The following is a 26,237-nucleotide window of genomic DNA, read 5'->3' on the forward strand; positions in this document are numbered from 1 at the left end:
GATGCCAAGATAAAAGGCTGCATCCCCCAATTCTTTAATTTCCACTTCCCTATTCAGTTGAGATACAATATCTTTATAATCCTTTTCATCCATTTACCATTGCTGTATCTTATATACAAAGATGGATCTGCCTGTTCCTGCTTAAAATCCTGTTGTGTCAGCATTTGGTGAAGTTTTTCATACCAAGCTTTTTCAGCTTGTTTCAATCCATACAACCCTTTATGGAGCTTACACACTAAATCTGGTCACTTTTGATCTATAAAACTGGGTGGCTGTTTCATAATATTTGCTCTGTTATTTCTCCATGCAAAAAGGCAGTTTACATCCAAATGCCTAACACACAATCCTTTAGACGCAGCGACACTCAAAAGCATCCGGATAGTTGTATATTTCACAACAGGTGCAAAAGTTTGATCATAATCCTCACCATATTTCTGTGAGTAGCCTTTAGCAACTAACCTAGCCTTGTAGCGTTGCACCTCCCCTTTTACACCCTGTTTAAGCTTAAAAACCCATTTGCAACCTATTACCCTCTTGCCAGGAGGCAAGTGAGTTAAAGTCCATGTTCCATTCTTATGCAACACCTCCATCTCTTCTTGAGCTGCATCTTTCCACTTCTTTGCTTCATCCATAGGCATTCTTTCAACCTGTTCCCATGATTCTGGCTCACACTCCGACACCAATCTTGCAGAATAGGTTAACCGGACAGGTGGTACACCTTTATTTTCTCGAAGTGACCTTCTAGGTTGTTGTATGATGACTTGATCTTCCTCCAAGACATCATCTAATCCTGGCAATTCTTCTTCCTTTACTGATGTACTGGCTTTTGGATCTAATTCCTGTATAACTTCCCCTTCTGATTCTACACTAACCATTGGGGTTAAATCCGAGGATCTAGATGTATTACTTTGATAAGCTGGAACAAGTATAAACTTCTCATCCGGTTCTGCCAGTTCATCAAAAAATGTTTGACTTATCTACTTTCTCATCCTCAATAAAATGTAATACATGTCTTACTGTCACGCGACTTGTATTCAAATCCATGACACGATAACCTTTAGAGTTTTCAGAATAACCAACAAAAATACCTTCTTCAGTCTTAGGATCTAGTTTAGAGCACTTTTCCTTCAGAATATGCGAAAGAACCTTACACCCAAACACTCTAAGATGTTCTATACTTGGTGGTTTACCATACCACAACTCATATGGGGTTTTACCATCTGCTGCTCCTTTAGTGGGCAGACGATTCTGTATATATGTAGCTGTATTTACTGCTTCTCCCCAAAATTGATATGGTAATTTTGCATCTATAAGCATACATCTTACCATATCTAACAAAGATCTATTCTTACGTTCTGCAATTCCATTTTGTTCAGGTGTATAGGCCACTGTATATCTATGTATAATTCCCTGCTCTTCTAAATAATTCTGTGTAAGGTGTGAGGAATACTCACCACCTTGATCTGTCTGCAAACTCTGAGGTTTCCTTCCAAATCTATTACTCACAACTGCCACATATTTCTTAATTGCCTCATGTGTCTCACTTTTCTCTTTAGTAAGTAAATCATACAATATCTAGAATAATCATCTATAAAGGTTAATAAGTACCTGTTTTTGCCTATAGATGGAACCTGAAATGGTCCACACAAATCACTATGTATTAGCTCTAATGGTCTTATAGTACGCTGCTCATGCCTTTGTGGGAAGGATGGTCGACTACCTTTCCCCTTTACACAATCTATACATCTCTCATTATGATTATCACAAGGCTTTATCTTTATACCTGTTGCCAGGTTCCTTCTTTGAAGATCCTGAATAGCATTTACATCTCGATGTGCAAATCTTCTATGCCATAGGTGGAGGCATTCTTGATTACAACCTTCCTTTATATACATTACTTTCTCACAAGCCAAATCTAAAACATACACACCATCCTGCAAAAAGGCTTGCACAATAAGCTTATCTTTAGTTATAGTGCATCTACCATTACGAAAATTGATGTCATGTCCTTTCTTATCCAATTGAGATACACTCAAAGTATTTCCTTGCAAGCCTGGTATGTACAGCACATTATGTGCTACTGTATTGACAATTTTATCATCAGCTATACATCTTAATCTTCCTTGTCCTTCACCTGTAACATCTAAAATTTGTCCACTTGCTGTAACAACCTTTCCTGTGCTTGTATTCAAATTATAGAAAAACTCTTTATCTGCTGTACTATGGCTTGTAGCCCCACTATCCAAACTTGTTTTACTGGGTTAGGCTGGGTTAAACTTAAAAATTTTCCTACAATTTTCTCTTCATCCTTCACTGATATTTCTCTCAACTGCATATTCCCCTCTACTTTAAAATCTTTACACTGAGAAGAATTACTCTCTTCACTTAAGATTCTACTATTTACATTCCACTGGGGGTGAAAACTATCTCCTTTCCTATTATTCCTTCCTTTTATTCTCGGAGGACAAAAATTTGAGCTGGGGCATTGTCTTGCAAAATGGCCCTTACCCCCACAAGAAAAACAAACAAATAAGTCTTTATCCTGAAATTTCCCTTGTAGTTTATAGTTAGAGCCAGTCTTCTCTTTATACTTGTAAGAGGTACAATATGTTCGTAATTCAGCTAATACTTTGTTGAATTGATTGGTTTCATGTCCCAACACTATACTTGAGAAGGCACCAAACAAGTCTTCATCCAGTGATCCCAAGAAAATCTAAACACGCTGATCCTCATCCAATTTAAAACCAGTCAATTCCAAATCTCTCAAAATTTGTGTAAACTCATGAATATGCTTTTCACAATCTTGCTTAGATGTTAAATTCATACGTCCCAAAGCCTTCAACAAATAACCTTGATGTTTTCCACCTAGTTTAGCAAAAACATCAGTAAGATTTTTCATCATTTCCTTTGCTGTTTTTGCCTCTTCAATGTATGTCAGCTGTTCATCATTAAGAGATCTCATTATAATTGATCTTGCCCTTATGTCTGCATTTTTCCATTCAACAACTGCTTCACCTCCACTACTTGAGCATTCATCATCTAAAGCAATTAAAGCTCCATGTAGTTCTAAATCCATTCTGATTCTTGACTTCCACTTCTGGAAAGCATGAAGATTCAGTTTTTCCACTGCTTGATAAATTATGCCTCCTTGTGCCATAATTACTCAAAAAATACAAGCAAAACAGCCTTCAAAAATGGGTAGGAAAAAAAACAACTAATTCAAAGAGTATTAAAAAAAACTCACTTTACTCTTATATAAAGCACTGACCTGGGCCCATAACCTGTTGGTTCAGGCAAAAACTCTTAAAATCTTCTACCCAGGCTGCTTGCAAGCCAAGGCACAAAAACTCAGATCCAAAAGTTAAGAACAAAGGCAGTTTACTTACAATCTGATGCAGAGTTATACAAACATTTCTCACATCAAGGTTCTTAAAACTAGAAGACCAGGAGCCCTAAAAAGCTGCCCCTAGATGCATGCAAGTATGATAAAACAATCCTTAAAACAGAGATTAAAATACATTCTCCTGTTCTACTAAAGTCAGCAAACAAGAAGCTATATATACATAAGGAGGAATCAGCAAGGGGACACACCCTTTAAAAAGACCATTAAAGGGACCACATAGAATTTCAACATTAAAGAACCAGATACTCAACTAATAACCACTACTCAGTGTTGTTATTCCCCAACAGGGCTAGTGTTCTGATAATAACTTGTCTGTTTCTACATGCCTATTAGAAAGGGTATACTCCTCTTTTTCCTGTTTTAATGGCCTTTGTATTGGCAACCTTCAGTCTCGAAAGACTATGGTATCGCGCTCTGAAAGGTGGTTCTGGCACAGCGTCTAGTGTGGCTGAAAAGGCCAATCCGGGAGTGACAATCCCTTCCACACCGGGAGCAAGTGCAGTCTGTCCCTGGTCTGTCTCCCTGGCTATGGGCCTTCCTTCTTTGCCTCTTAGCCTCAGACTGTTGGCAAAGTGTCTCTTCAAACTGGGAAAGGCCATGCTGCACAGCCTGCCTCCAAGTGGGATGCTCAGAGGCCAGGGTTTCCCACTTGTATGGCCCACTTTAATGGCCTAGCTTAGTGATTTTCAACCTTTTTTTGTCTCACAGCACACAGACAAGGTACTAAAATTGTGAAGGCACCCCATGAGTTTTTTTAACAATTGACAAGGCTCACCATGCTGTTGGTGGGGGGCTCACATCCCCAATGACCCTACTAATAAATGACCCTCCCTCAAACTCCTGTGGCACACCTGTAGACCATTAATGACACACCAGTGTGCCATCGCACAGTGGTTGAAAATGACTGGTCTAGCTTTTGGTAATGTTGGTTCCTAAAAAATATACCCTCTCTCCATATTATAGTCCTAGAAATAGAAAAGAAATATTGGATAGGAAGTTATATTTGTTTTGAGTACATAATTATCTGCTGCAATTACATAAATTGTGAGCCTTGCATGTGACTGTATGTGTTATAGCTTGTGAGGTTTTCATCCACATCAGCTGAAGCATCCATAAAATAAAGCTGATTAAGCCATTTCTGTCCAATGTTACATATACACCACAGGGACCAAATGTGTCACCTGTGAGCCGGGCAGAAATGGGTTAACTTTCTTCAGTTTAATGTTGGGTTTTCATACTTTTTCCTTGGAGACTCAGGGCATTCAATAGCTAAATGACCAGCAAGACTTCAACTGGTGCAAATTATTTCCTGCTGTGAAAATTATGTGATGGAAAGAACTGCACCTGTTAAATGGTTGCCTAACATTCCAAAATTCAAGGGATTGTGTCTCTTGCTTGGAACAGTGGTGGCCAGTCTATTCAAACGGAAGGTAACTAAGGCACCTGATATTTCTGGCTTAGCCAAATGAGTGTGGTAGGAGTTCAAAGCGTTTCTCAGTAAACTGTGTCTCTGTTCTACTTAGCTGTTTAATAAAGTTGTGTACTTTTGAGCCTGTTTCCTTCCGAACATAATCAGGGAGGATATTTATGGAGATCTACTTACTATTGCAGGAACAGCTTATTTATATTTTAACTTTGGTTTGTATAAATACTTCTGCAATGTTTCCTGTTGGCACAGTAGTCGGAAGAAAGGTGTTGGCTAACGTGAAATATAACCATGAACCTGTTTCTAATCCATGACCCATTGGTTTCAAGATACAAACACTTCTACCTTAATAAAATTACACCCTTCTTTTCTAACCTAAGCAAGTGGCCAAATTGACCCTTCGGTTGTAACAAATTCCGTCTTCCCACTACCATACAAGCAGGAAATTGTCAACATATTGAAAATTTAAATAAACAATCCCTGTAATAAAAATTCATTGTCTATAAATATTGTTCCTGGATCATTTTTGCTTAAGGATGATGCAGAGAGAGCTGAGTAGTGGAGTAGGGAATTATGTACAGCTCCCAGGGACAGCTCTGCATAAACATAGGGAAGGCCACTGGCTACTTACAAAGCTGACTTATGAAATCGGTCAGTCAAGTAACTCTTTGCTAATCCTCCCTGTGCAGAACTGGCAGCAGGAGCTTCCTAGTCCAGCTCTCCAGGCAGGAGAGACAAGTGAATAGCACCATGAACATGGGCAGGCTACTCCAAAGATTGGTTTCCTGCAGAGATTCCAAGTGTTTTCCGAAGCTTGGAGCATGTGAGGCATATTTTAATGACCAACACTATGTCTTGGTAGCATTTGGTGCAAGTTAAATTCCACTGGGGGTGTAGAGGTTTCTGTCCCTTGTCGTTTCCCGTTGTATTAGTATTAGTTAGTATTTAGCATCAGTATAGTACTTAGCATCTGGGTACTGCCTTTCAAGTTCTCAAGGCGTTACACATACATTATTTCAATAATAATTGCAATAGCACTATAACAGAGGCTAAAATGATTCTTCCTATTACTCAGTGGGATGCTGAGGTTGACAGAACAGTGTTTGAAAAATAGCTGTTTGACTGTGAAATGGCTTTTGAAAAAGCCTCTTGGTAAGGAATAAATGAGTAAGGATTAACATATCCTTAGATTAAAATATTTATGTTGTCAATGGAAGGAAGTCATGTCCAGGGAAAGAAAGTACAGGTGTGCGTTTGCGGTAATGGTTGGTGCATAAATGAACAAGTTACAAAAATAAGCTGTCTCAACCTGCAGCCTAGCCTTAAAAATATTTAACATATTTGCCTAGTAACGTCTTGCCTCTTTCATGGCTTCTTTCTGTTTCAAACTCAAACATATTTTTAGGCTGTCGGGTTTGTTCTCCAACAGGCCAACTGTATTTGCAAATAGTCTGATTTTTTTTTTAAATAGAAACTAGAATTCAGAGTTTTGTTAAGCAAGGGAACTAACTTACAAAACCTTTTTAGAATCTCAGGGTATGATGTAAATTAGAAGGTGCTGATTTTTAATTTTTCTTTTTTCTCAAAATAGGTCGTGAAGATGAGAAAAGAAGTGAAGAAGGTCAGAGTTCTAACAATTCGCAGGCTAACCAGACACATTGCAAAACTGAAGGCAAAAAAGTTAGTTGAGCTATTTTTTTTCATTATGGTTTTTATGTAAAACATAGTTTCAATTAAAAAGTGGGACTGTTATTGAGTTCTAGAGTTTCCTATTGCCACAACCACTATGCCGTATCAACTGTATAATAGTGCATAATCAACCAGTCAACTTTCTCTGATTTTGAAAGTGGATCATAGCAATCATGACTACTTTGACTTAAGGAGCCCTTCCTGCCCTGTCCGCTATTCCAGTAATAAGTACGATAGAGGTGAGGCCTAGCACACTTAAGAGATTCCAGGGACAGTATTCCCAGAATGGAAATAGGGAAAACTTGTCTTTCCACTTCCTGTTGGCCATCTTCATATTGGTTGGGCTTAAGGGCTGGGTACTGCTCTTCAGCCACAGTTTTGTCATCTTTCTTAGGTCCAGTTTCTGCAAGAGCTATCTTGCAGAGCTTTTTCAGTTCCACTGTATCCTTTCTGAGATGTAATGAGCAGAACTGGATGCAGTACTCCAGATATGGACTTCCCATCAGTTTGTACAACAGCCTAATAATATTGGCTATTGACTTGAGATGCCCTGTGTGTGTGAGGACAGCATTCCACAGTTGTTGAGTGACTTCCGTTGCCAACCCACAGTTGTGGTTGCCTCTAAGGTAGCCTCTCCCTCCCCCTTGCACTTTGTTCTCCTGTGGAGCAGGAGAAAGAAGCAGGAAATGACTGGTGGCCTGTGGCATCTTTGGATACTTCTGTCAAATGTGACCTATACACTGTCCCCCTCACGTTTCCATCTCTTGCACAGGAAAGTGTGGAGCTTGGCTCTTTGGCTGCAGTCAGCTGAGTTGTCCAGTAACCCCTTACCTCCTCACTTCCCTCATCTGCTCTGGAGCAGAAAAGGAAGCATGGTGCAGACCGCACTCCATGGTGCCTTCACAGAGCATAGCCTAAGCTTTATTAAAGGGCACTGGCCCACTCATCATAGCAAGTGAAGCAACCAAAATTGTGCATGCCTGTATGAAAGAAGGTCATTGTTACAAAATTTGAGAACACTTTGTTTTGTAAGAATTGCAATAAAAAGTGAAAAATGTTATAAAATTCTCCCAGCAACATTATTATTATTACTATTATTAGTTACATCACTAATATTCTAGAGCAGCCATTTTCAACCATAAATAGGGCCAATGGGAGATGTGAGCCCCCACTGGCAGCATGTTGTGCCTTGTCAATTGTCAAAAACCTGGTGGTGTGCCTTGACCATTTTAGTGCCTTGACAGTGTGCTGTGAGATGAAAAAGGTTGAAAATCACTGTTCTAAAGCAGGGGTGCCCAAACCCCGGCCCTGGGGCCACCTGCGGCCCTCGAGGCCTCTCAATGCGGCCCTCAGGGAGCCCCCAGTCTCCAATTAGCCTCTGGCCCTCCGGAGATTTGTTGGAGCCCACACTGGCCCGACGCAACTGCTCTCAGCGTGAGAGCAACTGTTTGATGTCTTGCATGAGCTGTGGGATGAGGGCTCCCTTCACTGCTCGCTGTTTTACATCTGTGATGCAGCAGTGGCAGTGAAGGAAAGGCCAGCCTTGCTTTGTACAAGGCCTTTTATAGGCCTTGATCTATTGCAAGACCTTCATTCATTCATATAAGTTCATTTTTAATATATTCATTTATTCAAATTTTAAATGTAAATTAATTCTTTCCCCCCCCGGCCCCCAACGCAGTGTCAGAGAGCTGGTGTGGCCCTCCTGCCAAAAACTTTGGGCACCCCTGTTCTAGAGGATAACAGCAACGGTATAATTTCATAGTGGATTTATGTAATGGCATTAGTACTACTAAAGTTACAAGTAACGAACTGGTGGGTGGAGGAGGAAGAGAAGTTGGAAGTGTACCTTGAGATATATGATACAACTTTGTACCTCTGTATGTTGCTTAGTGAAAGTCCCTAATTTCCTAACCTTGGCTAGGTAGTGAAGGAAACCACGTGTGCACCATGTGTTGCTTTTATGCACGTTTGCATTTTGGAAATAAATTGCTATACTGTTGGTAACTATTATCATGACTTCTTTTCCAGCTAATAATAACTGAACATAATACTGTAGTATTTAAATGATTTCGTTTTTCAGGGGCTCTGAAGATGCTGTATTGAAAAATCATAAACGTGCACAGAGGTTGCTAGAAGAAATTCATGCCATGAAGGTACCACCATGCAAACGTCTCAGATATCTTGTGTGCAAGACTGAAATTGTGAACCTCTGAGCATTACTTTTTTTGAATACAAATAAGCTCTTTCAGATCTTGTATGAACCAATTCTGACTGCAAATGTAGCATCTGGAGGAACAAAGAACCCAAACTTGGTGGTGGGAGATTATTTTAAATTTGTATTTTACTGTTGAGTGCTACAGCTGTCAAGATGCTACACTAATTTGACTTTAGGAGCTGCCCAGCTAAACTTGCATTTATTTCCAATAGTCTTGTGGGCCTTTTTGTTTTAATTCCTGAACTAAGCTATTACTGTTAAGTACTTGCGCTGTTTGGGAGTGTGGCTGGCCATTCTGGCAGTTGACATCATAGTTCCTAGTCTTCCCAGTTGCCAACTCCTTACATTTTTGTGTGGTGCTGTCACCACTGTAATGTGCAAAGCAGTAACTGACAAAATGGATTGAAACCAAAGTATTTTTTCTTCTGCAGCCAGAGTATTCATTAGCATTTGCAAGCCTTTTTTACTTCTCTTACACTGACATGCTGCACTGCTAAATGTTTGGCAGGCTCTTGTGTAACAGAACATTTTTGTAGCAATGAATAACTTAATTATACTATTTCTTTCTTTTGACTTTTAAAGCTTTAAGCATTGCACAAATTATAAGAGCCATCTTTGAGGCTTAACCTCAAAGATTAAAGCCTGGAAATACTGTTTTGTCCGAGGAATGAATGCTTAGTTCTCCATCGTGAATGGATGGGTAATACTGATTTTTTCACCACATTTTAACACTTGCAGGTATTTCAGAACCCGAAGGTTTTGCCAGATAAATTAAAAGTAATTTGAACAATCTCTCCCATATGACTCCTGAAGGTCTGTAGCACTATAAAGTTTTAAGTAGCAGTACAGGCCTTCAAGAGGCTTTGAATTGCTTTCAAAGCACGTAGCAAATACAGTGAAAACTTTTTATGTCTATTGTAATAACACTTGTCAGTCTCTTTAAATTTTTTTCTCTCAACTCCTGTGGTCCAGCTTAACAAAACTCTGTTCAGTACAACAAAATGTACAGCCCACAAGAGAGAATAACAGTAGAGCTGGGTATATGCTTTTCAGGGAATGGATAGACAGGCTCTCCGCCCCTGCCCAAAGGCTCACAGTAAAAGAGATAGAAAAGAGACAACAGCAGAAGGGAAAGGAAGTTGGTGCAGGAAAAGATAGAGAAAGAATATCCTCAAAGATGTGGAAGAATATCCTCCATCGCGTCTGTTTGATGATGTTTATGAGGACTAGGCTTCACAGAAAAACTGGTTTTTGAGAAGGGATTTAAAGAACACTATGGAGGTGACATAACAGAAGTGTTGTGGGTGGCAGTTTCAGAAATAGGGAGCAGCTTGAAAAGCAGCTAAGGCAGGAGTTCTCAAACTCCCAGGGAGCTTGAGAACTATTGTAAGCTTGCGGGGGCGGGGGAAGGCTGCAACATGATCCCCAGAATCACGCCACTAAGGGGGGTGCAGGGACTGGCATGCATTTACCAGTCCCTACAGCAGCTTCCCACGGGTGCAGGGAGCCCTGCACGCCCCTCCATGGGGCTCCCCAACCTTCAGAAAACAAAAGCAGAGCAATCGCACCCCGCCTTCAGTGTGCAATTGCAAACCGGAAGTGGGGCATGATAGCTCTGCTTTCACTTTCTAAAGCCCACTGCCTTCCCCACTCCCCCACAGGGACTTACAGTAGTTCTCAAACTCTGCCCCCTTAAGGGGCAGGGGCGGGGGGAAGGCAGCGATGCATTTCCTTGGATCCCTGAGCTTTAGAAAGTGAAAGCGGAACTATCACACTCCACTTCCGGTTTGCTATTGCAAACGAGAGGCAGAGCGTGATTGCTCCACTTTTGTTTTTTGAAGTTTGGGGAGCCCCGTGGATGGTCGCGCAGGGCTCCCCGCACCCCTGGGAGGCTGTTGCAGGGACTGATAAGTTCATGCCAGTCCCTGCACCCACCTTAGTGATGTGATCCAGGGGAACGCGTCGCTGCCTTCCCCCCCACCCCAGCCCCTTAAGGGGGCAGAGTCCAGGACCTTCGGGCTGGGGCATCATGACGCCCCAGTTTGAGAACCACTGGGCTAAGGTGTTGAGGAAGGAGTGCACCTTCAGGTTGTGGAGGAAATTCACAAGCATGTTGTTTATTAGGCGATGAGAGCTGAAAAATAAGGAGGCAAGAGGGAGGCAGTGAAGGTCAGCATGAAAAATTTGTGAAGGATCTAGGAAGGTCAAGAAGCCAGTGTAGATACTTGAGACAGAGTTTGATGTACTTGGAGCAGCTAGATAGAAACATTTTTGACCGAGTGCTGGATAGAAAAAAGGGAGTTAATGTGAGGCAGTGGCACAGCAGAGAAGAGCACATTACAGTAATCAAAGTCAGAGATAACGAGGTGTGCATGAGAGATTTTGCTGATTTGGATAGAGCAGAAGGGTCATATTTTTGTAATTCTGTAAAATGGAGAAGCAACATGGTTTTGGGACCAGTTGAATGGAGATGATGGCAAAGGGAAGAGAGGGGAGTAAAAGAGAAAACCATAGTTATATCCCTGGACTGCAGGGTGGAGTCTGAGAGGAAAGATGAGGAGTTTAGTTTGAGTTTCATAGGAGGAGTTTCAAAATGTTGATTAATCATCTAAGTAGAATGATCAATGAAGCACTTGAAGATCTAGAATTGAAGGGCTGGAAAGAGTTCTGGAATGTTTTGTGGATAAGTCAAGTAAGATATAATCAACTGTATGATTTGATGTGGTTGCTTGGGGCATTGTATAGTGAGAGAAAAGCAGAGACCTAAGAACCTCCTCAGGACTTCCCAACTGACAATGGAAAGTAGAAAAGTTTCTGTTTATGGAAACACTTAAGGAGCAATTAAGTAAATGAGAAAGAATTGAAGACAAATCATGATAATCTAGGGCAAAGTGTCAAAGGCAGCAGAGTACGTAAGGAGGATGGGGCATTCAGACTTGGCAGTGAGAAAATCCAGTAATTCGGAGGATGGGGCATTCAGACTTGGCAGTGAGAAAATCCAGTAATTTTAGTGATGGCTGTTTCAGTGGAATGTTGACAACAGAAGCCAGATTGGAGGGGATCAAAAGCAGAGTTGGAGGAAAGAAAATTGAGTCAGAGGGAATAAACAGCAGTTTTCAGGATGTTGGACAGAAAGGCTAGAAGGAAAATTTAGCAGTAGCTGCTGAAAAAGAATGAATCAAAGGACCTTTTTGAGAATGGGGAAAACAGAGGTATGCTTGAAGCAGTAGGGAAGAAAGCAGAGGGGGAGAGAAGGGATAATTTCAGGGGAGATGCCAATCTGTTGGGGGGATAGGGTCAAGGGGGAGACACTACGGATTTGTTAAGGACAACATGGTAGTAAATTTTTCAAGACAGAAAAGGGAGAAAGAGAAAAGCTCTGAGGAAGTTGCAGAAGAGAGGAGAGCTGAAAGAAGGAACAAAAAATGGGAGAGAAGTGGAGAGGTCAGAGTGGACAATTTCAACATGAAGTTAAATGCTTGAGCATGGAGGAGAATGGCAGGGGGGCAGGCCTTAATGGCAGAAAAGAGGCACTTGGGATTGTAGGTTGGTGTTTATCAGAGAGATATAATACTGGTGTTTATCTAGTAAATGACAAAAAAGATGGGAAGATGAACTTGCAGTGGACAAAGTTGGCCTGTTCTGTGTGCGTTCCTCCAGAGTAGGGATGTCCAAACTTTTTGGCAGGTGGGCCACATAATCTCTCTGACAAAAAGAAAATTAATTTACATTTCAAATTTGAATAGATTTACATGAATGACTATATTAGAGATAGAACTTATATGAATGAATGAAGGTCTTGTAATAGCTTAAGGCCTATAAAAGACCTTGCATAAGGCAAGGCCAACCTTTCCTTCACTGCCACTGCTATATCACAGATGTGAAACACCAAGCAGTGAAGGGAACCCTCGTCCCGCAGCTCATGCAAGAGATTGAACAGTCACCCTCACACTAAGAGAAGCTGTCGGGCCAGCATGGGCTCCAGCAAGTTACCGGAGGGCCAGAGGTTCACTGGAAACTGGGGGCTCCCTGCAGGCCGAATTGGGAGTCCCCAAGGGCCGCAAGTGGCCCCTGGGCTGGGGTTTGGGCACCCCTGCTCCAGAGGCAATCAGTTTCACAAGTGCACGATTGGACATATCAGATGGAGGAAGTAAGCCAGGCTGGGAATGTGGGTGGAATGTGTGAGGGTGGAGGCTGCAGAGTCTGGAAGCAGGCAGAAATGAGAGGATTTTCAAAGAGAAACACTAGGTTATCTTTACCACATTCCATCAAATACGTCTTAACTCAGTTCTTTTAGTATTTGTGAATTGCAGAACACAGTGTGCTGTATGTTGGCATAAAGTGGATTCTCTTTATCAGTGAATTCATAACTCATAGATTTGATCCACTGTGGGTTCTGCACCCAAGGCTGGAGGACCCCCAGACATGACCTGAAATGCCTTCTGGTTGCTTTTGGAGGTGTTCTAAGGCGCAGGGAGGTCATGCGCAGCACCACCTCCCTGCACTCACTGCCTTATGTGACTGCCTTACCTACAGACCAATCCAACATAAGTTGCAAAATTACCATCAAATTTCCTGGCAAATGATGGTGGGAATTTGGTGGAACTTCAGAGTAGATTAATGCTTTTATCTACAGTATATTTGATCTTGGACTAGATAACTCCATAGTGGCCTGACACAAGCATGCTTTTTCCTTTGATAGTCACTATTTAAAAAAAAATAGATGGCAGTAAATGGTTTTATGTAGCAATCCAATGCTAAGCATTTCAAACTCAAAAGCTAGAAATGCCCTTCTTTGTTGGGAAACAACATTGGTTAAAAATTCCAGCTACGTGGATACAAAAGAACTGGGTTAATTGTTTGCAGGACTCCTTGAAGCTATTGGAACAGAAAACTGTTTTTAGATTCCTCAGACTTCATTTGCTGGAACTGTGTAAAACATTTATTTTAAAATACAGGAAAGAGACAAAGAATGCAATGATCCTCTGTTCTAGTTCTGCCTCTGTATACAATTTATTTCATAGACATCCAGAATGGCTACATAAGTTCTGTTTAGGAAGGAGGAATAAGGATGACACTATTCTTTGTCATCAGCATGTTAGAAAATATGGCATGATTTAGAACAGGGGTGCTCAATAGTTAGATCGCGATCTCCCGGTAGATTGCGAGGCAAAATGAGTAGATCGCAGAGTGCCGACCTCCCCTTCAGGTGCCTCTGGGAGGAAACGCCGGGAGTAAGGCCCATTGTACTCAATGGGGCTTACTCCCAGGTAAGTGTGGCTAGGATTGCAGCCTCACAGCCTAATCCTAGGCATGTCTACTCAGGAGTAAGTCCTATTATACTCAGTGGGGCTCAAGGTACAGCAACATACATTGTACACATAAATGTTATATGTTATGATGGCGCGAACATTGTAAAAAAATATTTACATCAATTAATGCTAAAAAAATATTAACATCAATTAAGGCTAAACGGTTTCCATGCCTAACCTGGATCTTTATACTAGGATTCATAACCAGCTTTAAACTCTGGTTAAGTTGCAGTTTTTATCTTGGCCACAAAGAAGATAAGTGGGAAAGTCTTCAGCACCATAAAAATACATCTGAAATATTGTTGCTAATGCTGAACATTTTTTCTAGAAAATGCCACTGTTGAAGCAAGAAATCCTTGCATTAATTTTCAAATACTGTCAGGGAGGCCTGGAGTGCTGTGGTCCATGGAATCATGAAGTGTCAGACAAGACTTAACAACTGAACAACAACTGTTGAGACTATCATTTCATAATAAATGTAAGCAATAATTGTAACACTTAGTTACAGAGACCAGAACTGTGTGCAGTACCAAAGATGTGCCCCCCCCCCCAAAACACAGATTTATACAGGAGTAATATAATATTAGCAGTCTTGTTATCCATCTTTCCCTAGCATGGAATTTTCCATTTATACAACTGCTGCACGCTGGTTTGCCATTCCCTGAGCTATCCACACAACCCCAAGATCTCTTTCCTGGTTTGTCACTGACTGCTCAGAAATCAGAAGTTTTTGCCCCAAAAAATGTTTGGATAAAAACATTTCTCATCCAGTTTGGAAAAATCTGTTTGGATCTCTTCACAATAGATTTTGATTTTCACTGTATTGTAGCTGAACTTCTATTGTTTTACCTTCTAACGGCAGTACTTTAAAGGGAAGGGTGAAAAGGATGATGCACTTGTGCAGAGGTGCCATAGTACTGCATTGTTTTCATGATATCTCAGTTCCTTCTCAGGAATAAAACCAGGACTGCTGTCCCTTTTGCTTGTCAAGGGCTACTTCAAGACAAAATGCATGAGAATTGTTTCTTTTATGGATGGTGGGGTTAATGTACAAAGATGACTGTGTGGACATTTGTGCGTGTTCACACACGCACACACAGTTAGATGTTTTAGACAGATCTTGCATCTTTCCACAGAGGAGACATGTGAATTTCACGTTCTTTGGAAGCGGAACTCTTTACTTTCCCCCTACCTCCTTTGAGTCTTCCAGTGTGAAGTTGCTTATCTATTGCATATTGTCTCTTCTCCTTTATGCATACTACGTTGTCAGCATGATAAATTATAACCATAGTACAGAGACAGTGGTGGTTTGAACTTGTGATTGTGCGAGGAAATCATTAAAATGACTCTTTTGAAGAAAAGAAAACAATGTCAAGATGACATTCTTATGTACCACATTCTAAATTTTACCACTTGCCTCTGTAATTCTGTTCAGGAGGCAGTGTAGTAAATCTTGTTTAGTTTAGATTTATTGTGTAATGTATTGGCAACCTTCAGTCTCGAAAGACTATGGTATCGCGCTCTGAAAGGTGGTTCTGGCACAGCGTCTAGTGTGGCTGAAAAGGCCAATCCGGGAGTGACAATCCCTTCCACACCGGGAGCAAGTGCAGTCTGTCCCTGGTCTGTCTCCCTGGCTATGGGCCTTCCTTCTTTGCCTCTTAGCCTCAGACTGTTGGCAAAGTGTCTCTTCAAACTGGGAAAGGCCATGCTGCACAGCCTGCCTCCAAGCGGGCCGCTCAGAGGCCAGGGTTTCCCACTTGTTGAGGTCCATCCCTAAGGCCTTCAGATCCCTCTTGCAGATGTCCTTGTATCGCAGCTGTGGTCTACCTGTAGGGCGCTTTCTTTGCACGAGTTCTCCATAGAGGAGATGCTTTGGGATCCGGCCATCATCCATTCTCACGACATGACCAAGCCAACGCAGACGTCTCTGTTTCAGCAGTGAATACATGCTAGGGATTCCAGCACGTTCCAGGACTGTGTTGTTTGGAACTTTGTCCTGCCAGGTGATGCCGAGGATGCGTCGGAGGCAGCGCATGTGGAAAGCGCTCAGTTTCCTCTCCTGTTGTGAGCAAAGATTCCATGACTCGCTGCAGTACAGAAGTGTACTCAGGACGCAAGCTCTGTAGACCTGGATCTTGGTATGTTCCGTCAGCTTCTTGTTGGACCAGACTCTCTTTGTGAGTCTGGAAAACGTGGTAGCTGCTTTACCGATGCGCTTGTTTAGCTCAGTATCGAGAGAATGAGTGTCGGAGATCGTTGAGCCAAGGTACACAAAGTCATGGACAACCTCCAGTTCATGCTCAGAGATTGTAATGCAGGGAGGTGAGTCCACATCCTGAACCATGACCTGTGTTTTCTTCAGGCTGATTGTCAGTCCAAAATCTTGGCAGGCCTTGCTAAAACGATCCATGAGCTGCTGGAGATCTTTGGCAGAGTGGGTAGTGACGGCTGCATCATCGGCAAAGAGGAAGTCACGCAGACATTTCAGCTGGACTTTGGATTTTGCTCTCAGTCTGGAGAGGTTGAAGAGCTTTCCGTCTGATCTGGTCCGGAGATAGATGCCTTCTGTTGCAGTTCCAAAGGCCTGCTTCAGCAGGACAGCGAAGAAAATCCCAAACAAGGTTGGTGCAAGAACACAGCCCTGCTTCGCTTCGGATGTCAAAAGGGTCTGATGTGGAGCCATCGAAGACAACAGTGCCCTTCATGTCCTTGTGGAAAGATCTGATGATGCTGAGGAGCCTGGGTGGACATCCGATCTTGGGGAGAATCTTGAAGAGGCCGTCTCTGCTGACCAGGTCAAAAGCCTTTGTGAGATCTATGAAGGCTATAAAGAGTGGCTGTCGTTGTTCCCTGCATTTCTCCTGCAGTTGTCTAAGGGAGAATACCATATCAGTGGTGGACCTGTTGGCTCGGAATCCACACTGCGATTCTGGATAAACGCTCTCTGCAAGTACCTGGAGCCTCTTTAGTACAACTCGGGCAAACAGCTTTCCTACAACGCTAAGGAGAGAGATGCCGCGGTAGTTGTTGCAGTCACCCCTGTCACCTTTGTTCTTGTACAGCGTGATGATGTTTGCATCCCTCATGTCTTGAGGTACTCCACCTTCTCTCCAGCAGAGACAGAGGATTTCATGCAGCTCAGTGACGATGATCTCTTTGCAGCATTTTAGGACTTCAGCAGGGATGCTGTCTTTTCCAGGTGCCTTGCCAAAGGCAAGGGAGTCCAGGGCCACGTGAAGTTCTTCTAGGGTTGGTTCACTGTCAAGCTCTTCCAGCACAGGCAGGCACTCAATGTTGTTCAGTGCTTCTTCGGTGACTACATTTTCTCTGGAATATAGCTCAGAGTAGTGCTGCACCCAGCGTTCCATCTGCTGCGCCCGATCCTGGATGACCTTGCCTGTGGCAGACTTCAGAGGGGCAATTTTCTTCTGTGTTGGACCTAGGGCCTGCTTGATACCATCATACATCCCCTTGATGTTGCCCGTGTCAGCTGCTATCTGTATCTCGGAACAGAGCTGGAGCCAGTAGTCGTTAGCACATCTCCTGGCAGTCTGTTGGACTTTGCTGCGAGCAGTTCGGAGGACCTGCAGGTTGCGCTCACTGGGACAGGCCTTGTATGCTGCTTGAGCTCTCCTCTTTTCCTCAATGACTGGTGTCAACTCCTCAGAGTGGGCTTCAAACCAGTCTGCCGCCTTGTTGGTCTTCTTGCCGAATATGGACAAGGCGGTGTTGTAAACGGTATTCTTGAAATGTTCCCATCTGTTGGATGCGTTTGCGTCGGCCGGGCCTGGAAGAGATTCCTCAAGCGCTTGTGCAAATTCCTCCACTTTTCTCTGATCCCGGGTCTTGCTGGTATCAATGCGAGGTCTTCCTTCCTTTTTCGTGTGATACAGTCGCTTTGTTTGCAGTTTCACTCTGCTGCACACCAGGGAGTGGTCAGTGTCGCAGGCAGCACCATGATAACTGTGTGTGATCTTGATGCTGGGAAGGCTGGAGCGTCTGGTGAGGATCAGGTCGAGCTGGTGCCAGTGCTTTGATCTTGGATGTCTCCAAGAGACTCTATGTTGGGGCTTTGTGTTGAAGAACGTGTTGCTGACACAGAGACCGTGATGACAGCAAAACTCTAGCAGGCGTTGGCCATTTTCGTTCATCTTCCCAGTGCCAAACTGACCTAAGCAAGTGGGCCATGAACTGTTATCAGCACCAACTCTAGCATTGAAATCGCCGAGGATGAACAATGGCTCTTTTACAGGGATTTTCTTGACAGTGGTGGCCAGGTCATCATAGAATTTGTCTTTGGCTTCTGCTGGAGACGACAGAGTCGGTGCATAAGCACTGATGAGAGTGATAGGTCCTGCTGATGACTGGAGCTGCAGGGACAAAATTCTTTCACTTCCCACAGTAGGTGGGATGATGGATTTCAGCAGGGTATTTCTGACCGCAAAGCCAACGCCATGTTCCCTGGTTTCGTTTGGTGGTTTTCCCTGCCAGAAAAATGAGAAATTTCTCTCCTTGACAGATCCGGAATCTGGCAGCCTAGTCTCTTGAAGGGCGACGATGTCCATCTGCAGTCTGCTCAGCTCCATGTCGATGACAGCTGTTTTGCGTGCGTCGTCTATTTCTTGCAGGTCATCAGTGAAGCCAGGTGTCATTGTCCTAACGTTCCAGGTGCCCAGCTTTAGGGCAGTAGTTTTCTGTTTTCTGTTGCATGGTGCAGAGTTGTCGATCCGCTTGTCGGTTTTCACCCTAAACCCCACGCACCCCATGAGGTTAACGGACCATGGCGAGGCAACACCTTACTGGCTGGGGACTGCCCAGCTTAAGGCGGGCGGTAGCTGCCCAATGAGATGCAATGATCTCTCCCACCGTCGGAAGCAGCCCCTGGCGTCATGCTCTACGCCAATCTGTTTGGGTGCTCTACGTCATGCTCTACGCCAATCTGTTTGGGTTCTGTTCCAGAACCTCCCGCAGTTAAGTGAAACCACAGATATGGGTGAACACCCCCTTCCAGAGTGTCCTCTTGAGTCTAGCAGAGGCTGCAGACATCTGTCCGCAGCCTCTGCCAGAGTCAAACTGAGCCTGACAGTGAAAAATGTCACTTCTGGTTTCTCCTTGAAACCGGAAGTGACGTTTTTAATGCCTTGTGAGGTTCTGGGAGGCCCAGGGAAGCCCCAGAGGGCTTTCCTGGACCTCCTTATGCCTTATAGGGCATTAGAAATTTTACTTCTGGTTTTACTTCTGCTGGGCTCAGAGGACCCTCTGGAGGCAAGCAGCAAGGGCAGACCCAAATTTTGTATAAATGAATCCGTGGATACAGGGTGCCCCCTGTTCCTAAATCATGTAGGGATTCATTCCACTGTAAACAGAAAACAAGGAGTGTTAGTAAAACACTGGGGGCTGGGGGCTAAGAATAGGCCCTCAGTTTGGCTGTACTTGTCGTAAGAGGCGACTAAACAGCCACCGGGTAGATGGGACTCGTCAGCCTAGGAAGGCAGCTCATCTAAGAGAAGGAAACTCTGACCTCAAACCTCCACTGCCTTGTGGCTACATCCAGTTCTGGAAAAGGCTTCAGGAGTCAACCTCGAGGCAAAATCCAGAGCCGGAGTCCCTGAGGCAGTTCATGGGGAAATTCTGAGATTTGTCATCAGAAATGATCTTAAACTCATCCTTTTGCACATTGTAGAAGATGACATCAGGGTAGGTACCCGCAAAATTATCTTGCTAAATTTGTTAGTAGCACCAAAAATTGAGTGAGTGAGTCACTAGAAGCAAACCTTCCCTTACCACCACCGGCACATCAAGCATAACTAACCAAAATCTAGGAGCTAGCTATCAATTTGGTACTGATCTGGACATTTTCCAAATTCTCAACTTTTTCCAATTTTCACGAATTTGGAAAATTCATGATGGAAAGAAACCTTTGACTTCTGTGATATTTGGTCTCCCCAACCCTTTAAAAAAATTTTCTTGAATCGCCTAGTGAAAAATATGCTAACCTAATTCATACCACAGCATTTCATTGCTTTGAATGTCATCTTAAGTTGGCTATAGATGTGTTAGTAATAAGCATATATGAACTCACTTGTATTCATTTTTTAAAAAAAACACAAAGGTGTATGCACGCGCATGCATTATTTCTCTGCTTTGCCTTTTTGTTACCAGTTTTTGAATTAAAAAAAAATCAGTAAATAAAATGTATAGAAATAATGGTGTGCATGTGATTAATTTCTCTTTCTAAATTTATTTGACAGGAAAGGAAAGAGAGATTAATATTGTGACTGCTAGAATTGCATGTCCAGACCAAGTCTAGTCCTAGCATAATAGGAATTTTTGACATTTTCTTCCTGCCACTGCTTGCAATTAACATTTTGATTTTGACTTGGGGAAGATGAAGTGGAATTTGTTGCAAGTAAAAATTAGAGGATACTGTCCCAAGTGAATGCTGACATTCAAAACTGTAGGATTTTTAAGGAAATGAAACATTTGAACATTATAATTTTGGCTTCTCTGATTGCCTCACTGAATGATGTTATGACCTAGTTTATTTTCCCCTTTTTTGTCTAACTTGGTTTTTGTAGTGTTGATAACTGAAATACTTTCCGGCAGTAGCTTGTAAAGAGCAATTTGAAGGGCTACTGCACTAAAAAAAAATTACCACAAAATTACTGTCTTGCTCAGTTATGCTTGCATCCTAGAGGAAAGACAGCAAATTATATTTTCCATATGTGACTACTGAATCAAACTCTTCTACTTAATCCTGTCTGAAATGCAAAGATCATGAAGTCTGGTTTTAACTTTAAACAAAAGTTGCTGCTTCAATTTTGTCTTACACACCTCTTGAATAGTAAATGTAGTTTTAGGAATGTGGTGTCATATAAAAGGCTTTAATTGTATGAATACTTTTGTACGTGTACAGCACAATCTGATGCAGGTCCCAGTGAGTTCAAATTGGGGTTCATTTAATTGTAGCCTTTTTTCTATATTCATGTCATGTGATTTAGGGCCCAATCCTGTCCAACTTTCCAGCTCCAGTGTAGCCACAATGCAGCCCCATGGGAAGGAAACAAATGTTCCCCTACTTTGAGAAGGCCCCAGTGACTACCCCTCCACCATAGGATGCAGCGCACACCCCACTGGCACAACTGCACTAGCACTGGAAAATTTGATAGGATTGGGCCCTTAGTTGTGTTAAAGTGACCCAAATGCTTAACCCAAGTAAATATCCAAATAACAACTCTAGGCCTTGCCAGGATTTCTACACTTCCAGTGTCTGTCTTTCTGCAGCAGACCTTCATTCCATATTGGAAACTGTAAGGATAATTAATGTTCATGAAACACAAATCTGCCACCCTGTTGTGCATGATTACATAGCTCTTTGGATGCTGGCCATTCTTTGGAGTGTGTGGTGACTTAGTGGTACTTGAGTTTGACCTTTCTCACATCACACATTCAGCAGCAAAGAGGAGAGGTTTCACAGAAATAGACATTCTGTTTTGTTAGAAGGGTGGCAGTGTGGTATGTCATAACTCCATCAAGAATCCAGTCCCACGGTCTAGTATGTCAACAAAGAAGGACTCACAATAAGATCTCAGCTGGAATGCAGTTTAGTGAGAGTATAGTGCACAAATTGGACATATCTGAGTGCTAGTTGTACCACAGCCATGCTGATATACTGCTCTATATACTATAACGACTGCACAGCCTCTTTTTCATTGGAGTACAAATAGATGAAATTGGCCTGAAAGGTAAAAAAGAACACTTTTGTATTTACTTTCAGTATGTATGTAGCTAAAACCTTGAACTAGCATCTGAAAATGAAATAAAACTGTGAGCAAGACAGGGTTCTATTGGCATACCATCAGCCTTGCTGCCTAAAAAACTCCTTGCCTAAACTCGCCAGGGTAGTCTTGGTGATGGCATTGAATTGTCCCCAGTTGGTTTTATTGGAGGACTTCAGTGTCCATAATAAGGCCCCAGGATTTCCTGTCAACCATTGACCTGTCTCAGTTTATTGCAGTCCTAACACATGTAACTGGACACACATTAAACCTGGTTTTCTCTGCTGGGCTGAAGGATGGTGATCTGATTTTTGAACAGATTAACATCACTCCTTTGTCATGAACAGATCACTTCCTACTAAAGAGCAGACTAGTTGCTACTCTTTTCCTCCACATGGATGGAAGAACAAATTGTATGATTTGCCCCTGAAGCCTGATGGTCCTGAAGATTTTCTAAATGTCTTGGGGAAGTTTTCTGCTGTTAGAGCCAGTGATTCAGCCACAACTCTGGTCAACCTGTGGAATGAGAGAATGACTAGAGTGGTGGATTCAGATCACCCCTGCACGAACTCTGCCAGGTCCCAAACTGGTGGGTTGTAACCAGGGGAACCAGAAAAGGACCTTTCCCTCTTAAGGGGAGTGACCAAGAAATGGATGTCCCAACGGTGCTGCCCCAACTTCCCCAGCAGAATGAGGGAGCTGTCTTGTCTTGGTTCATTCTATTTTTTTGACAACCCAATTCAGTTATAATGGTACTAGTTCAACCAGTGGTACAAGTCAATCGTATACTATCTAAATGCTTATTTGTTGACTCAGTATTTAACAAGAGTTATAGGCCTTAAACATGAATTTGGACACAGCTGATATCAAATTACAAGTAGCTTTACAGACTCTTTGGGGCAAGGGGAAGGTTCTGTTGAAACTCCTTGTGAACAATAAGTCATTGGACAGCTGGTAAAATAGTTTTTCAGAGGTAATGAGTGTATATGTTTTTCCTCCGACTGGCAAAGAAGCTGCAAATGATATTTCCATCTGCAAAAGTTAGCGTAAAACTGACCACAGTAGCAGTCACATGTTTGGAACTTCCACCACAATGCTATGACAAGATATTTTCCCCTTACTCTTTAAAGTCAACAATTCCAGATTTGATGAATTACTAGCATTGCTTCTAATCAATAAACAATCAGTTTTGAAATAGACTGCTGGAACCAAAGCACAGCAATGAGTGAGCGAGTCTTAAGCCTTTGCCTTATTGTAACCTATTTGGAAAGAATTTGTTTCATTTTATATGAAACAAGGTCAGATTATTCCAGTGAACTACGAATTCAGCCCTACTTGGAATGTTGCTCATATGGAGTTGCCAGTCTGCAAAAGAATATAACGTCTTACATTCATTAGAACTATAGATTTATCAGTTTAAATTGTGCCTTTGGGGGTTGCAGTAGAAGTCAGTTGTGATTGCTGAGTAGTGAAAGAAATATCTTCTGCACGTACTTTTTTAGTATGTTCCATACTGAACTCTGAGATTCTTTTAAGCAGGAGCCCAGTTCAAGTATAGGTGAATGTCGCTTAACGACGTTCTGACCAGTGACACCCCGCATATGCAACGGCCGCTGTTGGTCCCTGTTCAAGCCTCCGATACTAGGGGAGCTGCGCTCCCCTTGCTTCCAGAGGCTTTTCTAAGCCTCACAGAGGCAGCGCACATCTGCTGCTCAGGAAACCAGAAGTTGTGTCTTTTTGCCTGAAACAGGCATTCTGTACCTTGCAGAGGCAGCACACAGTTGCTTGTTGCCTCTGCAAGGCTTAGAAAAGTCTCCATAGGTGAGGGGAGCAAGGCTACCCTTGCCTTTCGGAGGCTTCACGTAATGTCAAGCCTTGCTTGACGACGGGGTGCCAGTCTGCATCCCTGTCGTCAAGCAACGCATGATTGTATTAGGACAACTGGAGTAGTGAAGAACTGTTCAGCAGTACAGTATATGATGTTTAGTGGAATTAGGTGTATTGTTAGATACTGGCCAGGAAATGCAATGTTGCTTTGGCTGTTCTAGGCATCCTACTCCTAATGAAGCTGACGTCATTAGATATGGGCTTGGATCCAAAGCAGGAGGAGAAACTGTATTTGTACTGTTCACAAGCACAGGCATACTAGAAGACTACTTACATACCTTAGCGCACCATACTGAGGGTTGTACTGTCAGAAGGAAGAAACAGAATAAGGAAGCTATAGGATATTGCATAAAAACACTTGTGGACATTTTGAAAGAGTTATGCAGCGGATTGCACAGGTAGAAGAATTTCTACGAATTCAGGCTCACTGTTCTCACTCAACATTCCCCACTGACATAAGAACAGCCCCACTGGATCAGAACATAGGCTCATCTAGTCCAGCTTCCTGTATCTCACAGCAGCCCACCAAATGCCCCAGGGAGCACACCTGATAACAAAAGACCTGCATCCTGGTGCCCTCCCTTGCATTGGCATTCTGACATAGCCCATTTCTAAAATCAGGAGGTTGCACATACACATCATGGCTTGTAACTCATAATGGATATTTCCTCCAGAAACTTGTCCAATCCCCTTTTAAAGGCATCCAGGCCAGATGCTGTCACCACATCCTGTGGCAAAGAGTTCCACAGACCGATCATGCGCTGAGTAAAGGAATATTTTCTTTTGTCTGTCCTAACCCTCCTGACCCTCAATCTGATGTCCTCTGATTCTGGTGTTATGTGAGAGTGTAAAGAGACATCTCTCTATCCACTTTATCCTTCCCATGCATAATTTTGTATGTCTCAATCATGTCTCCCCTCAGACATCTCTTTTCTAGGCTGAAGAGGCCCAAATGCCGTAGCCTTTCCTCATAAGGAAGGTGCCTCAGCCCAGTAATCATCTTAGTCGCTCTCTTTTGCACCTTTTCCATTTCCACTATATCCTTTTTGAGATGTGGCGACCACAACTGGACACAATACTCCAGGTGTGGCCTTACCATCGATTTATACAAAAGCATTATAATATTAGCCGCTTGGTCTCAATGCCTTTTCTAATGATCCCGAGCATAGAATTGACCTTTTTTACTGCCGCCACATATTGGGTCGACACTTTCATCAACCTGTCCACCACCACCCCAAGATCTCTCTCCTGATCTGTCACAGACAGCTCAGAACCCATCAGCCTATATGTAAAGTTTTGATTTTTTTCTCCAATGTGCATGACCTTACACTTATTGCCGCCGCACATTGAGTCAACACTTTCATCGACCTGTCCACCACCACCCCAAGATCTCTCTCCTGATCTGTCACAAACAGCACAGAACCCATCAGCCTATATGTGAAGTTTTGATTTTTTTGCCCCAATATGCATGACTTTACACTTACTTACATTGAAACGCATCTGCCATTTTGCTGCCCATTCTGCTAGTTTGGAGAGATCCTTCTGGAGCTCCTCACAATCACTTCTGATCTTCACCACTTGGAAAAGTTTGGTGTCGTCTGCAAACTTTACCACCTCACTGCTCACCCCTTCTCCAGGTCATTTATGAAGAGGTTGAAGAGCACCGGTCCCAGGACAGATCCTTGGGGCACACCGCTTTTCACCTCTCTCCACTGTGAAAATTGCCCATTGACACCCACTCTCTGTTTCCTGGTCCTCAACCAGGTCTCAATCCATGAGATAACCTGCCCTCTAATTCCCTGACTGTGGAGTTTTTTCAGTAGCCTTTGAGGGACTGTGTCAAACGCCTTCTGAAAGTCCAGATGTATAATGTACAAGGGTTCTCCTGCATCCACATGCCTGTTGACCTTTTCAAAAAATTCTAAAAGGTTTGTGAGGCAAGACTTACCCTTACAGAAGCCATGCTGATTCTTCCTCAGCAAGGCCTGTTCATCTATGTGTTTTGAGATTCTATCTTTGATGAGGCATTCCACCATCTTACCCAGTATAGATGTTAGGCTGACCGGCCTATAGTTTCTCGGGTCCCCCCTCTTTCCCTTTTTAAAGATTGGTATGACATTTGCTATTCTCCAATCCTCTGGCACCGTGGCCATTTTGAGGGACAAGTTGCATATTTTAGTCAAGAGATCAGCAACTTAATTCCTTAATAACTCTTGGATGGATGCCATCAGGGCCCGGTGACTTATTGATCAATAAGGTCTGAAACATCTTCTCTTTCAACCTCTATCTGACTTAATTCCTTGGTCAGGAGGGGTCGTTCGGGCAGCGGTATCTGCCCGAGGTCTTCTGCCATGAAGACAGATGCAAAGAACTCATTTAATTTCTCTGCCATCTCTAAGTCTCTTTTTATCTCCCCTTTCCCTCCCTCATCATCCAGAGGGCCAACCGCTTCTCTGGCGGGTTTCCTGCTTCTAACATATTTGAAGAAGCTTTTATTATTCCCCTTAATGTTGCTGGCCATGCG

The 26,237-nt window shown here is 42.8% G+C and overlaps 1 protein-coding gene across 3 annotated transcripts in view; it reads left to right on the top strand.

Moving 5' to 3' along the window:
- The window catches only part of SRFBP1 (serum response factor binding protein 1), a 65,874-nt gene that overhangs the window by 23,169 nt on the left and 16,468 nt on the right, over positions 1-26,237 (top strand). For 2 of the 3 annotated variants that reach the window (XM_066615217.1, XM_066615218.1), the window contains exons 2-3: positions 6,421-6,509; positions 8,602-8,674. The exons of the other annotated variant lie outside the window; for it this stretch is intronic. In XM_066615217.1, the coding sequence (XP_066471314.1) occupies positions 6,421-6,509; positions 8,602-8,674 (162 nt within the window). The remainder of the gene's footprint in view (positions 1-6,420; positions 6,510-8,601; positions 8,675-26,237) is intronic. 3 annotated transcript variants of the gene reach the window in all.

Source organism: Tiliqua scincoides, chromosome 2 (genome assembly GCF_035046505.1).
Source record: "Tiliqua scincoides isolate rTilSci1 chromosome 2, rTilSci1.hap2, whole genome shotgun sequence".
Lineage (NCBI taxonomy): Eukaryota > Metazoa > Chordata > Lepidosauria > Squamata > Scincidae > Tiliqua > Tiliqua scincoides.